The following is a 12,488-nucleotide window of genomic DNA, read 5'->3' as shown; positions in this document are numbered from 1 at the left end:
CCCATGGCGCCGGCTTATCGTTGAATTTTGGGACACGACATGATGTATTAGTAGGATTAGTAGAATTTTTCTTTCGTATTTCCTTGGGCAATGGCTGATAAGTGAAAATTGGTAGAAAACCATTTATACCTCCATTTCGTAGTAATCTTGACTAATCACCGTAATAAGTGAGTGAGTTAAATAATGTACGTTGTACTCTCATTAGTATTTCCTTGTGTTGCAATTTATGTGACAAAATTACGGTTTATTTCTCTTTAGATAAGCCACCTTTGCATTTTTACCATTGCAGCTTTTGTTGAATTAGCAATTTGTATGATGAATTGATATTAATTGTGCAGGTAACGTTGTGTTCTTTACTTGTCGCGATAAAAGTAGGTAATAATTATTTTAATAACAGCAAGTCTATTTTCGTGTGTATTTTACTTAAATGGAAAATCGGTGGTTTCACTGAATACCATAATAATATTATATCGGGCTTTTGTAGTTAATTAAATTCTTATTAATATTAAAGTACAATTAATATTTCGTTACTAAAGTTTGGTCAACAAACAATGCCTTTAATTTGGGCTTCAATGTGTGAAAGGGTTATGCCCACTTAGTATGGGACCTTTGGCCTGAGGTGGACAGACATTACAGCATGTAATTTGTTATTTATTAAATAGTTTATACCAGTAAGAAACAGAATATAAATATCATTTTGTATCCAAGTCCTTAAAAAAAATTTTTTTTGCTTAAGACTAGAAAGGTTAGAAGCAAAATAAAACACCATTTTTTTTAATTATTATTATTTTAATCTGACTCATGGGTCAATAAAATATTGTCTAGGATCTAGGCAGGTGGAAATACATGTTCCTGATACCTTGCCCAGCTCAAAAACCACAAAATTGTCATAACATGAGCACAGCAACCTACTGTTATTCGGCCAATATCAGGGCAAATGAATCCTCGTCCCATCATGTGTTTGTTGGGGCTCCACAGCATGTGTAGCAGCTCGATCAGCTCACTGCCACTTAAGGATGACATATTTGGTCAGATCCCCGCAGCTGAAACAAAGAAATTAATTATGGTATCATTCAAAATTCATTCTTTAAGATATTGAGATGTGATGTCAATTTTTATCTATCAGTAAGAAGTATTTGTATAGAAAAAAATATACACTTTGTTCGAATATATCAAGCCAATGTCTTTAATAAAATATAATGAAAATAATTATAAAAAAACTTACTTGACGAGGTGAAATCTGTTCCATTATTACATTATTTTCGAATATGTGATTCTCTTTCCGTGTTAATATGCAGTCTATAGAACGTATTTGTAACAAAGACAATCCACGTTAACAGTGACCAGTGCTAGAGGTTGCTTCTTCATTTGAAATATTATTTGTCCTTGATTGGTGCAGAGCCACACCGTGGCCACGGTCCAACATGAGTGACAACATACACTGCTGTTATCAATCTAAAAAAAAAGTTTTATTAGGATTATGGTAATCTACGGTAAAGGTAGTTGATCAAATACATTGTAAAAGGTATTCAACAAGTCCACACGCTCATTCAATAACTTACCAGCTGAGGAGTCATCCACTGACATTATAACCAACTGAACTTAATAAGCTCTAGACTATGTCGCCTCCTCTGCATCATGTCAGCTATACAATTGATACATATCATAGGTTCCTCATGAGGTTGAGGAATTGCTAGTTGCATTATCCAAAATCGGGCTGGGGTTAACATTGGGGCTCGGGTCGGAGTCCATACGTAAGCCGTGGTCGGCGTTTAGGCAAGGTTCGATGTCCGAAAGTGAGCCATTGGTCATTGGTTGAGTGAGATTCGTAGTTCGAGAGTATGCCAGGGTCATCGGGAAGGGAAGCATCGAGGACCATGGTCAAAAAAATAAAGACGTCAAAAGGGAAACTTATACAACACTCTTCTGCTTTTATTTTGGCAAAAACTTGGTTTTGAGAACTAAACAACACTCACGATGAAAAATACAAAACAAAGCGAATGACAGATAACAGCTGTGACAATATTTTCAGTGTTGCCATGCTAATAATGTGGTGATGAATAAAAATAATCGATATAAAAATCGATTGTATTTTTGATGACTCGAAATAAGGTGTATAATAAGGTGTGTGTGAAATAAGGTTTCATTTAGTTATTTAAATATTTTTGGTAGTGTTATTAGAATATTAAAAAGTTTTATAAATGCCATTTTAATGAATACGTATTTAAAAAAATAATAATTGTCATAGTCGAACAACAATCGATATGAATCGATTCTTACCGATATGATTCATTTTGGCAACACTGAAATGAGTGTTAAAGACAGGAAGTTGTAATTATCACATAAAGTACTATTTAAATTGGATTTTTATAAAGGCAAATTGATACAAAGTTACACTAAGTGAATACTTTAAAAATTAATTAAAAATTTTTGGCAAATTCATATTTTCATTAGCAGCTTGTCCACGCCAGGCCAGAAATGAACATTGTCCTTTCTCAAATAAATTAATTTACCTAGGCCGTTGACGTAGAATTCAATTTATTACATTAATTAAAGATCAACAACTTTCGAGCTGATTGGAGACTAAATTAGATGAAAGAACAATAAATATTAAATTAGACTTGCATATTTTAAACGTGTTTCATCTCTCTATAGTTTTGTATTTAATTTGATTAATTGTTTATTTGTTATTAGCGAAACGCCTCGGTTTCAAACTCGCACTATAGACCATTTTCTTGAAAACTTTATCTATTGCTGAAAACAGAATTAAAAGTCGTAGAAGAAAGTAGAGTAACATTTAAAAAGTCTTATTATGTACTAGCGGGGAAACCGCGTGAAATTTAGTTTTTCACAGATCGATAATACATTACGAGTAAGTTATTCTTAATGTTATTCTAGGTATAAATAATAATACTGTAAAATTTTATCAAAGTCCGTTCAGTAGTTTTTCGTGAAAGAGTAACAAATACCTACATCCGAATATCCTTAAAAAGTTTCGCATTTATAAATTAGTAGGATTAGTGTCTTTGAGTCAACTAATAATGTCTCTAAAGTCTTAATTCTTCGAGGAAGATTAAGCGATACTTTGTGAATTCGCTAAATGTACAAACTTAAAAATTTAAACTGCTTCATTCGTCGAAATAGTTCTCTTCACTGCTCCGAACTTTCACAGTTCTGGACGGATTTAGATAAGTCAAACTTAGATGAAGTACGTACTATTACGGGGTTTACGTAACTAACTTTGACACTTTGTAACTCTTACAACATCTTATTTATTTACATTAACAGTCTGTTGGTTCTTACGATAGCCACTTGGTAAGTTGGCTTGCCTACAAAGTTAATAGTTTGAATCCAGCCAGAGGTAAATGCTAATAATTATATGAAAGACACTACCGTTAATAAGCGGAATATTAATTTTTAGAATAGAATATAATTGTATTACTTTATTATCACTTCATAACAATATCCGTATGATTATCATATTATTACCGATGTTATTTATCCGATAATTATTTTAAGTATAGTTTAATACGAGTCGATTGATTTTACGTTTACATTAATCTGCTTTTAAATTTTACGCCGTAAACTGACCTCAAAAATAATTTCACCGCAAAGCGGCGAATAAAATGGCGGCTTAAATCGTAAGAGTAATTTTATGAAAGAAAAACGTAATTAGCCTGCTAGTCGTAATGACACGGACCAACGGACAGCTATCGTTATCAGGGCGAGGTTTTTATATTCCACAAAGAGACCTTAATTACTTTAATAGAGCTCAGGCGAGATGATTCGTGATAATTCTGAGGTAATTATTCCAGTTAGTTTATATTTATGATTTGAGGTTTTATTATTTAGTGACATAAATCCGAATTACGAATTTTTAAAAAAACCTTCTAAACACTGAAAATATGGTTGTATATATTCAAAATTACACGTGTAAAACATTTGGTAGGAAACAAACAAGGATTTTATTTTCAAAATGCTACCACTCATAAAATCAGATACGCAGATAGGTAATGTCTAAAAGTAAAATATTAAACAAAAACACGAATATTATTGTGCACAAATACTTAATAAATAGTATATTAAGTAAAACTTTTTCGCTTTTACGAGTAGTTTAATAACAATTGAATTTCCAATAAGTATTGACGAATTAATTCCACTACGTATTTCCACATTTCATTCAGCCGAAGTGTAAATGTGAAGTTATAGCATAATTAAATGACTTAATGAGCCTCGTCCTGGTTTTACGGCGCCACAAATGGCTGGTCTGGACACCTACCGTTAATCTTGTTTGTACGCAAACTGAACCGAAGCGAAGATACGTGTATTTTATTGGAACAAGTAGGTTTTATGGAACAACTCTATAGGTACACTTAATTATTATCCGTTCGCTTTAAGTTTGCCGCTGGCGATATGACGTCACTCGAAGGGAAGCGTCTATAACTTTAACAAACTATTATTAAAAATGTTTTTTTATTTTTTTATTATTGATAAAATCTGTGTATTTGCGTAAAATTGCGTTTAATCACTAACTAATTGCGTTTAATCGCGGTTGGAAGAGGGGACGCGCATTCCACGGACCGGCAAACTTAGCGCGAACGGGTAGTATGTAAGTACTACGAGCTATATACAAGATAATTATAAGGAATAATTCTACTTAGATATCGCACACCTAGATCTAAACTGAGACAACTCAAAAAAGGGCATTTTTCAGGAGGCGAAAAAAACGTATTACTACATTTTTTGTTAGAGAAGTTATGAAACTCAGTTTTATTTTGGATTATTGATAGGCTGTGAAATGACCCTGTGTATAAACTGGGTCAAAAAATCTATCCTTTTTACCTTTAATCGCAGTTTTTTTAGTTGTTACATTTTAGGGGAATGACTTTGTATAAATAATAAAGTACATTTAGACTTGAATCAGTTTTGTTTGGACATTTTGAGATTTGAGTCCTCCTTTTCCACTCTTAAAATTATTATATCGTGCCATTTAACTTGATTCCGATTTTCGTGTACAACTAAATTAGTTGCCCACATTTTTTGCAAGATTTTAGTGTCATATAACTTTTCAAATGTCATCTCTTCCACGTTCTTTGGTCCTCTGTATTTCAAAATTTCAAGATGTGGCTGAGTCCTCTTCCTGCACTATTAAAGTGTTTTCATTGAATGTTTCGATATCCTTAATCATCAATTTAGGAATTGTTTGAGAAAACAGTTCTTTTTTAACACGATTTGGATCAGCATAAGAGATATAAATGAAGATTTCATGACATGGTGAACATGATAGGTGTTTGAGTTTCTTCAGCCACTTTTTCTTAGCATCAGCTGATTGATATGTTTATTTATTTTTTATTTACTTATTATAGACCTTTTTCTACATTATTTTTTATTTCTACACTAGCTGACCCGGCGAACTTCGTACCGCCTTAGCGTAGAGATTTTCTTAATATTTATTTCCGTAAGAACCATCCTTGGACTTCCACAAACATTTAAAAAAAAGAATTATCGAAATCGGTTCAGCCGTTCACACGTGATGCCGTGACAACGCGAAACGGGTTTCATTTTTATATATATAGATTATAAAGAAGGTTTTATCTCTTGTGCAGACAACAGCATATCAGACTATACACTTGTATTACAACTACATTAGTTACTACAGTGTTTGACTTGAAGTGCTGTCGTCTGTACATTGCCATTTTAACTATCTTTACACTGTTCTCTCAAAATATTTAAAAGAAAACGACCTAGAATATTTTTTTCGGAAAATAAAAAAATATTCACTGCAATTTTTACTTATCCAACAATAGTAAGTTAACTCAAAACACTCTTCTCAAACACAACAGTTGAACAGTTTGAATAAAACTAACTTTATTTAGAAACAGGGATTATCATACTGTACCTGATTTTAGGTGAAACATGCAAAACTACGCGTTCTGTATAGAAAAACATTGAATTGAAATTTGTTCCAACAAAACTACGCCAACTAGAAATTCTCAAGTTGATTCATCAAAACAAACTCAACTCAAAATAGTAACAAAATATAAGTTACTTTATCAAACAAAACTGGAACAAGTCAAAATGATCTGGTTGACTATTGCAGAACAATTCATCAATACTGTTACTACTCAAATTAACTCATTATATATTTTCTGCTTAACTGTAACAAATCTAAATAGCCCCGTTTTCGTTTATTTTAATACGTGCACTCTCTGATACTAGCGAAGGTCAACTGACAAAACGCTTGTTTAGGTGGAAGGGGTTGACAAGCGTTGATTCAACAAAAGTATGTTATCGCCATCTAGCGGCAAATGGATCAAGGCTTTATTAAACCTGTTATGTTGGAAAGATGCGTATGATAACCGAGTATTTGAATACAAGCATAAGCACAGAATAAGTAATAGTACAGGTACAGAAGGATTACTCCGCAAGACGATTTAAATAAATGCGAGTCTTGCTACGACGCGATACAGTGGAATTCAGCTCGCACAGCACTACGTACCTACAATTTTATTCACCTACAAGTTTTGTCTCTTTCTATCGCGTGCCTCTGAACTCTTCTTACGCTGTTAGGGTTGCTGTCTAGTGAAAAAATAATTAATCTACTTATTTGTAATGAGGTACGTATGTAGGTAAGTATGCATTCATTATGGAAAACCTTGGGAGAGGCCTTTGTCCAGCAGTGGACGTCATTTGGCTGAAACGAACGAACGCATTCTGAGCAATAGTCATAGTAGGTTATGTTCCTATACTATCCTAAGAATTATTGATTACCTACATGGCCAACATACCTTTCAGCATCTTTGGGAAGCGAAAAAAAAAAAGATAAATCCGGTAGATTACTTTCGAATTTAAACACCCGAACGCCGCACAATATTTCATTCTCTTTATGTCCATTTTTAAATAATACTTCGATCATAGAATTATAATCATACTACAACGCACGCCAGCGTCCTGACGAGCGAGCGCGTGACACTCGACTGATATAATACCCGCCGGCGGGGCGCTTCGCTGTAGGTAATTATCGGATGTACCGCGCGGAGTGAGCCAGGCCTGGCATAAGTCAAAATTGCCAATTTTTGAGTTGTCTCAGTTTAGATCTAGGTGTGCGATATGTTACAGTCAAAAATCATAATCGGACAAAACCACCTTTGCCTGGAAAAATCAGTCAAAAGTGATATTGACCAAGGCCATTAGTCAAAAGACCGATTATGAGTTTTGAATGTAAGTACCTAACAGATTACTGTGTAACAGTAGCCCAACGCGTAAAACACAGTAAAACCGTTGCAACGGTTCGACATCGCGGTCTGACAACTTATACACTCTTTAAGTATAACAAGATTAAGCTGAGGGATTGTTGGGAATATTAGTATTTTATTTCATTGATGTTGTTTCAAAAATAATCACTATTTTTGGTTCCGGGAAAAAAGATGTGAAGGCGTTTTAATTTTATTTTATTCGCTGTTCAATGACTACAATTATTACCAGAATAACTCGATAATACTATTCAATTACCTAACTATTAATGACTTCATGGAAAAGTGCCATGCTTGGTTAATCCATCGCTTTGAACTAATTACTTGATTAAACTACAATACCGAATTATAATAATTTATTACGTGGAAATTATTCGTTAACAATAGGCATTAATTAGAATGGTAAATTTTGTTTATATTAATAGCACCAAACAACACTTTATTATTGGAATTCTAAACTAATACACGTATTGTTAGAAACGATATTCATCTGGGAATTGTGGTATTATTAAACTGCGTACAAAAGCCACTTGAGTAACTTTTAATTGGCTTTTTGGCCCTACAAGTGTCTCTACAGAGGTGTTAAATAAACAGCAAATTAATACATTATATAATTTATATGATTGTTCTGTGCCAATTTTATAGCGAAATGTCTTAATTGGAACGATAATTTAATTAATAATGATAACTGATAATTAATAACATCAAAATTCGGTAGTCTGACTTTGATAATTAGATTTATTCCAACGTGTCGCTGATTGGGTTTGATAAATCGAACAATTCGGAGGTTTAATTTATTTCGGGGAGCTTGATAAGGGAAAGTTCGCTTATTGGGGGTCCGTAGGCAGAGACAAAACCCTGACTCAGTAACTTTGACTTTGAAGTTCCGACTATGCGGTCAGGAGTTCTTTATTGTTTCGGTTACGACAAGAATTTAGTCGGGAAATCCATTATTCTGATTAGTAAGGTTTTGTTATCTAATTTGCTCGTGTTATTACAAACGACTTTGTGTTTGGGACCCTTATTCATTGGTATCTCTATCTTTGATATTATCTGCAGAGATCTTAGATATTCTGATAAAATTAAATACATCCGTGATTTTCATATTGCCCCACTTAAAGTACTTAAATCTATTTCCTATCAAATTAAACACAGATATTTTCGCTGGTTTTTTTAACAATATGTTGTAAATGGTCTGTATTAAAACTGACAATACGACTTTAGCTATTCGACGTAAAAAACAGACAAACCTGGTTCACATTTTCTGGAATACAATAAGATTTTATTGCGCAAAATAGGTAATCCATGTGCCTAACAAACACGCCGCCATATTATTACCATTCGAATGGTATCTCAAAAGGCTTCCCTTTGTAACTTCATGGTATTGTTTGTTCGTTACATAACCCTATCCTATTTTGATTTCTGAATTTTATGGCTAAGAAAATAATTGCTGACGGCCTTATTAAAATTACAAAGGCAGAAACAACAATGTTTCTGATCTAACTCGAACTAAAACATCCAAACTCATGATCCCTATTCCACAAAGGGTGAATTTTGGCCGAGAAAATAAATTTTCGATAATCTTTGAACATATTTGGGTACCTGACTGCCTATTATCATATTTTCCGAAGTTTCCACCGTTCCCATAACTGAACGCCGAGAAAACATTCGAATCGCTCTTTATATTGCTTTAAGCATAAATTCTACAAAATTAAACTTTGGCTTTCATCTCCTCCTTAATATTTCGTTAAGCATGTGAACACTCAAACGTTTGTCATATCAAAGAAAATTACTTTTTGTAGATATGAAATTACAGTGTTGCAAATTCCTAAGCTTGTTTATGTGGGTAAATGCTTAATATTTGTATTCATGTAATATGTTTTGGCAGGTCCCTTGAGTAGTAGGCACATTATAATAATACCTTTTCTTTGGATCTACTTATTCGTCTGGAATCCATTAATTCATGTAAAAAACTGAAAAGATGCGCACTCAAGTTTTTTATGTGATAAAACGAACTCTCGGGATTTGTGATTTTCCGGGAAATTGCCCCTTAATTTTCAAGTCACATTAAGAATGATTGACTTAATGTTTTTCTTGTTTTATTGCTCCAAAAATTGGGGGCTTAAATACTCTTATGTAGGTAGGTAGGTCTTTTTCATCATTTATTAGTCACTTAAAATTATAATTTTATAATTTTTACCTCATAGCAAATAGTAAAAACAAGTAAATCGCTTATTTACCTATTTTATATCAAAGGAAAATCTATTGAAAATTAGGTATCTTATGCCCGTTTTCACCATCAATCCCCAATTTTTAAGTGACCTCTATGAAAACAAAATGCCTGTTATGTGTTACCATAGGGGTCACTTAAAAATTAGGGATTGATGGTGAAATGGGCATTAGTGATCTAAATCAGAACAATCTTTGACACAGGTTAAGATCTTCCGAGAACATTAAGATCGATCCTCAACCCTCTTTGTTTGTTCCAGGTATCGCGTTTCCCGGTGTTATGATACCGCGAGTGACGAGTGACAATCGAGTGAGTTCGTGAGTTCGAGTGATTCCCGACGGCCGCGGCAGACTCCCGCACCGATGAGGCTTGTGAACCATGAGTGGCTGGTGCTGCATCGTGATCATCATGTCCACCATCAGCACGGGGGTACTGTCGCCGGCGCCGATGAAAGCTGAGGTCAAGGAAACTTACGGTGAGTGGTTTTACATGCGAAAATTGTATTATTAACCCTTCAATTATCAGCGAATCGAGACACAATGGAAATCAATTATTGGTGCCGCGGAGACTTCGACCACTTAGGCTTAGGGTTCCCCGAGCATTAATTTTAGATATATGTTGTTAGTATGATTGTGAAGTGCCCTATGTCAGCTAAATAAGGCCCCAAAGTTGAGGGGTTAAGTAAATAAGGTTTCGAAAAATGGAAATAACAGAAGGCTTGAAGGGTTTTGATAACGTTAGTAATTATCTAAACAGCGCTGAAACTTAGGCTGACATAATTGTTCTAGACATTTTCCACTCGACCAGTCAAACAGATCAATGAATAGAATGAGTTATTGAAATTGTAATATTGCGAAAACACTGAAGACTATTAACTTTATTACTGTTAAGATGCCGTAATCAGTATCTAGTTCAAAGTTAAATATTACTTATTTGTTCATCCCAATATTTTCTGTCCCAATAGATTTTCCGATCCATCGGAATCAAAATAGCCATTCACAACTCTAAAAACTTTCCCCTCTTTTCCCCAGTCATAAATACGGTAATATTGAACTTATTTCTTTTGCCCACAGACCGTCACTACTGGTACACTCAAGCCCAGGAAACCCTACAAAAGCGGCTGCAATACGCCGCGGACAAAAACCCGATTGCGAAGTAAGTAACGCCAAGACTTTCCGTGTTAAATCTTTTGTCATAATAATTGAGAGTGCGGGTCTATTATCTTTTACGTCCGATCTCGAGATTTGGCACGGATTCTTCTTTCTTTTGACTTTTACACACTCATTTCTTTTAATGGGAACAATAGGGAATTAGTTTCGATAGAGAGTAATTATCGGGTCTGTACTTGTTGCATTAGTTTGATGGATAGACCGACGAATCAGCAAAACTTTAGGTACCTACATTATCGAAATAAAGATTTAAAAATAGCAAATGAGAGTGAGTTACTGTACCGTACATTGAAGGTGCGGCGGAGTGAACCTAGTTAGTCTGTTAGCAGTTCCATAGAATAATTCTGAGAATGCTTGACAACTTTTGAGAAATTCTATGTTACATGTTAATTAGACATATTTTAGCGTGGAGCATCGTTTCAAAGAGCCTTGTGTCTGTGCAGAAACTTCCCGGGGGCAATGAACGAATGTATTTCCATTTCCCAGTATAGTAAAGGCTACAGCAGAAAATATAACATACGAGTAGCGTTTAACCCTAATATAAATTGAAGGTATATTTCGTGCTAGGTGCGATTCGTTCGTGGAAAGAATACTAATCGCATCCCGGCCAGCGGTTGCTTTGTAACGGTGCTTTGTAAGACAAGGGATCGTAGATTGCGGTCTCAATAGGACAAATTACAGGATAGGTTTTATTACAAGATCGTGAGACTAAGGACCTTATGATTAAATAATAATTATAAGGAACTCCATTTTAAGTCAAATCTAAACTGTGAATGATTTACTTTTGTCTTCAAAGGTACTAAAATATATTTTTATAGTCAATATTGGGTTTTTGAGCCTCAAATTATATTAATTATACTGTGCTGTTTGGGAAAAGTAGTCCCTTGTAATGATTGGTTTATGGTGTAAGTTAACTACCCAATCGGGAATCAATCAACGTCCATTTCCCGGTGGTAATAGGGGGAAATAACATGGGGTGTGACGTAATCCGTTATACCACATTAACTCCCTGAAATGTATCCGGAAGAAAGCCAAAGGGCTACCCACTTGACGACTTCGTGATTGGACTCTGACTTTGGGAATAAAAGTGATTAAGAGTAGCTAATGATACTTTTCAATTTATACTCTTTTGCTCGACTGTACTTTTTGTAAAAAATGTCTTAATTGAAAAGACAAGGAGTCAGAAATACGAGTTCTCTTGCAATTCTTCACAAACAAATTGCGATTCTTTTTGAATATGTGTAAGTTTTTTTCATGAGTTAGTTTAGTTTATATATACGATTTATTGAAAATTTAATTATATTAATTGGTAATTATATTATGTTATAAATATCAATCATTTCGATCTTAATTAGATAACTAAGTAACGTTAATAACGAAAAAATCGAAACTTGTTTTCGTTAAGTCGTATCTAAGAAGGTCAATTTATTTCTTTAGTTATTAAATGTCAGCAGGCGTTAGAAAATTTTGATCTTAATGTATTATTTCATAGAGTCTTCTTCCAATTACACGGAACATGTTAAACATTGATACAAGTTTGGGCTAATCATTAACAAACAGGGGAGGGTCGACCCTGTGAGGGTTGGCACACAAATTACCAACCAAATTGTTCAACAAGGTACCAATTTCAGAATTTATTAAAGTCAAGTGCGTCCGTTTTGTCCACGTTTCATTAGAAACGGGGGCCGATTGTCTGGATATTCTACGACTGTCTCTGTCCCTGGAAATGATGTTTCAAGTCGTTAATTTGTTTGAATTAAGTCGGGTGATAATAGCCTTCATTTATTCAAAGAGGCACTTTGTTTTAATATTACGATCTATTTCTGTAAAATTAAA

General features: G+C 34.1%; 1 protein-coding gene and 1 long non-coding RNA gene across 3 annotated transcripts in view; one reads left to right on the top strand and one right to left on the bottom strand.

Annotated features, from left to right (window-relative positions):
- The window catches only part of LOC135076113 (alkaline phosphatase-like), a 113,229-nt gene that overhangs the window by 73,273 nt on the left and 27,468 nt on the right, over positions 1–12,488 (top strand). The window contains exons 1-3 of one of the 2 annotated variants that reach the window (XM_063970576.1): positions 9,431–9,529; positions 9,743–9,958; positions 10,557–10,638. In XM_063970576.1, coding sequence (XP_063826646.1) covers positions 9,862–9,958; positions 10,557–10,638 — 179 coding nt within the window. In that variant the 5' untranslated portion in view covers positions 9,431–9,529; positions 9,743–9,861. Of the gene's footprint in view, positions 1–9,430; positions 9,530–9,742; positions 9,959–10,556; positions 10,639–12,488 lie in introns of those variants that run through there. The other variant, XM_063970575.1, reaches the window with a different exon arrangement.
- Positions 835–2,171, bottom strand: LOC135076161 (uncharacterized). Its single transcript, XR_010258192.1, has 3 exons — positions 1,563–2,171; positions 1,226–1,455; positions 835–1,043 (listed from the first exon to the last, which is right to left on the bottom strand). It is a non-coding gene; the product is annotated as an uncharacterized LOC135076161 (long non-coding RNA).

The sequence above is a fragment of the Ostrinia nubilalis genome, chromosome 11 (genome assembly GCF_963855985.1).
Source record: "Ostrinia nubilalis chromosome 11, ilOstNubi1.1, whole genome shotgun sequence".
NCBI classification, from domain to species: domain Eukaryota; kingdom Metazoa; phylum Arthropoda; class Insecta; order Lepidoptera; family Crambidae; genus Ostrinia; species Ostrinia nubilalis.
Note: the sequence above shows the minus strand (reverse complement) of the source record. Positions and strands in the feature narration are given on the sequence as shown.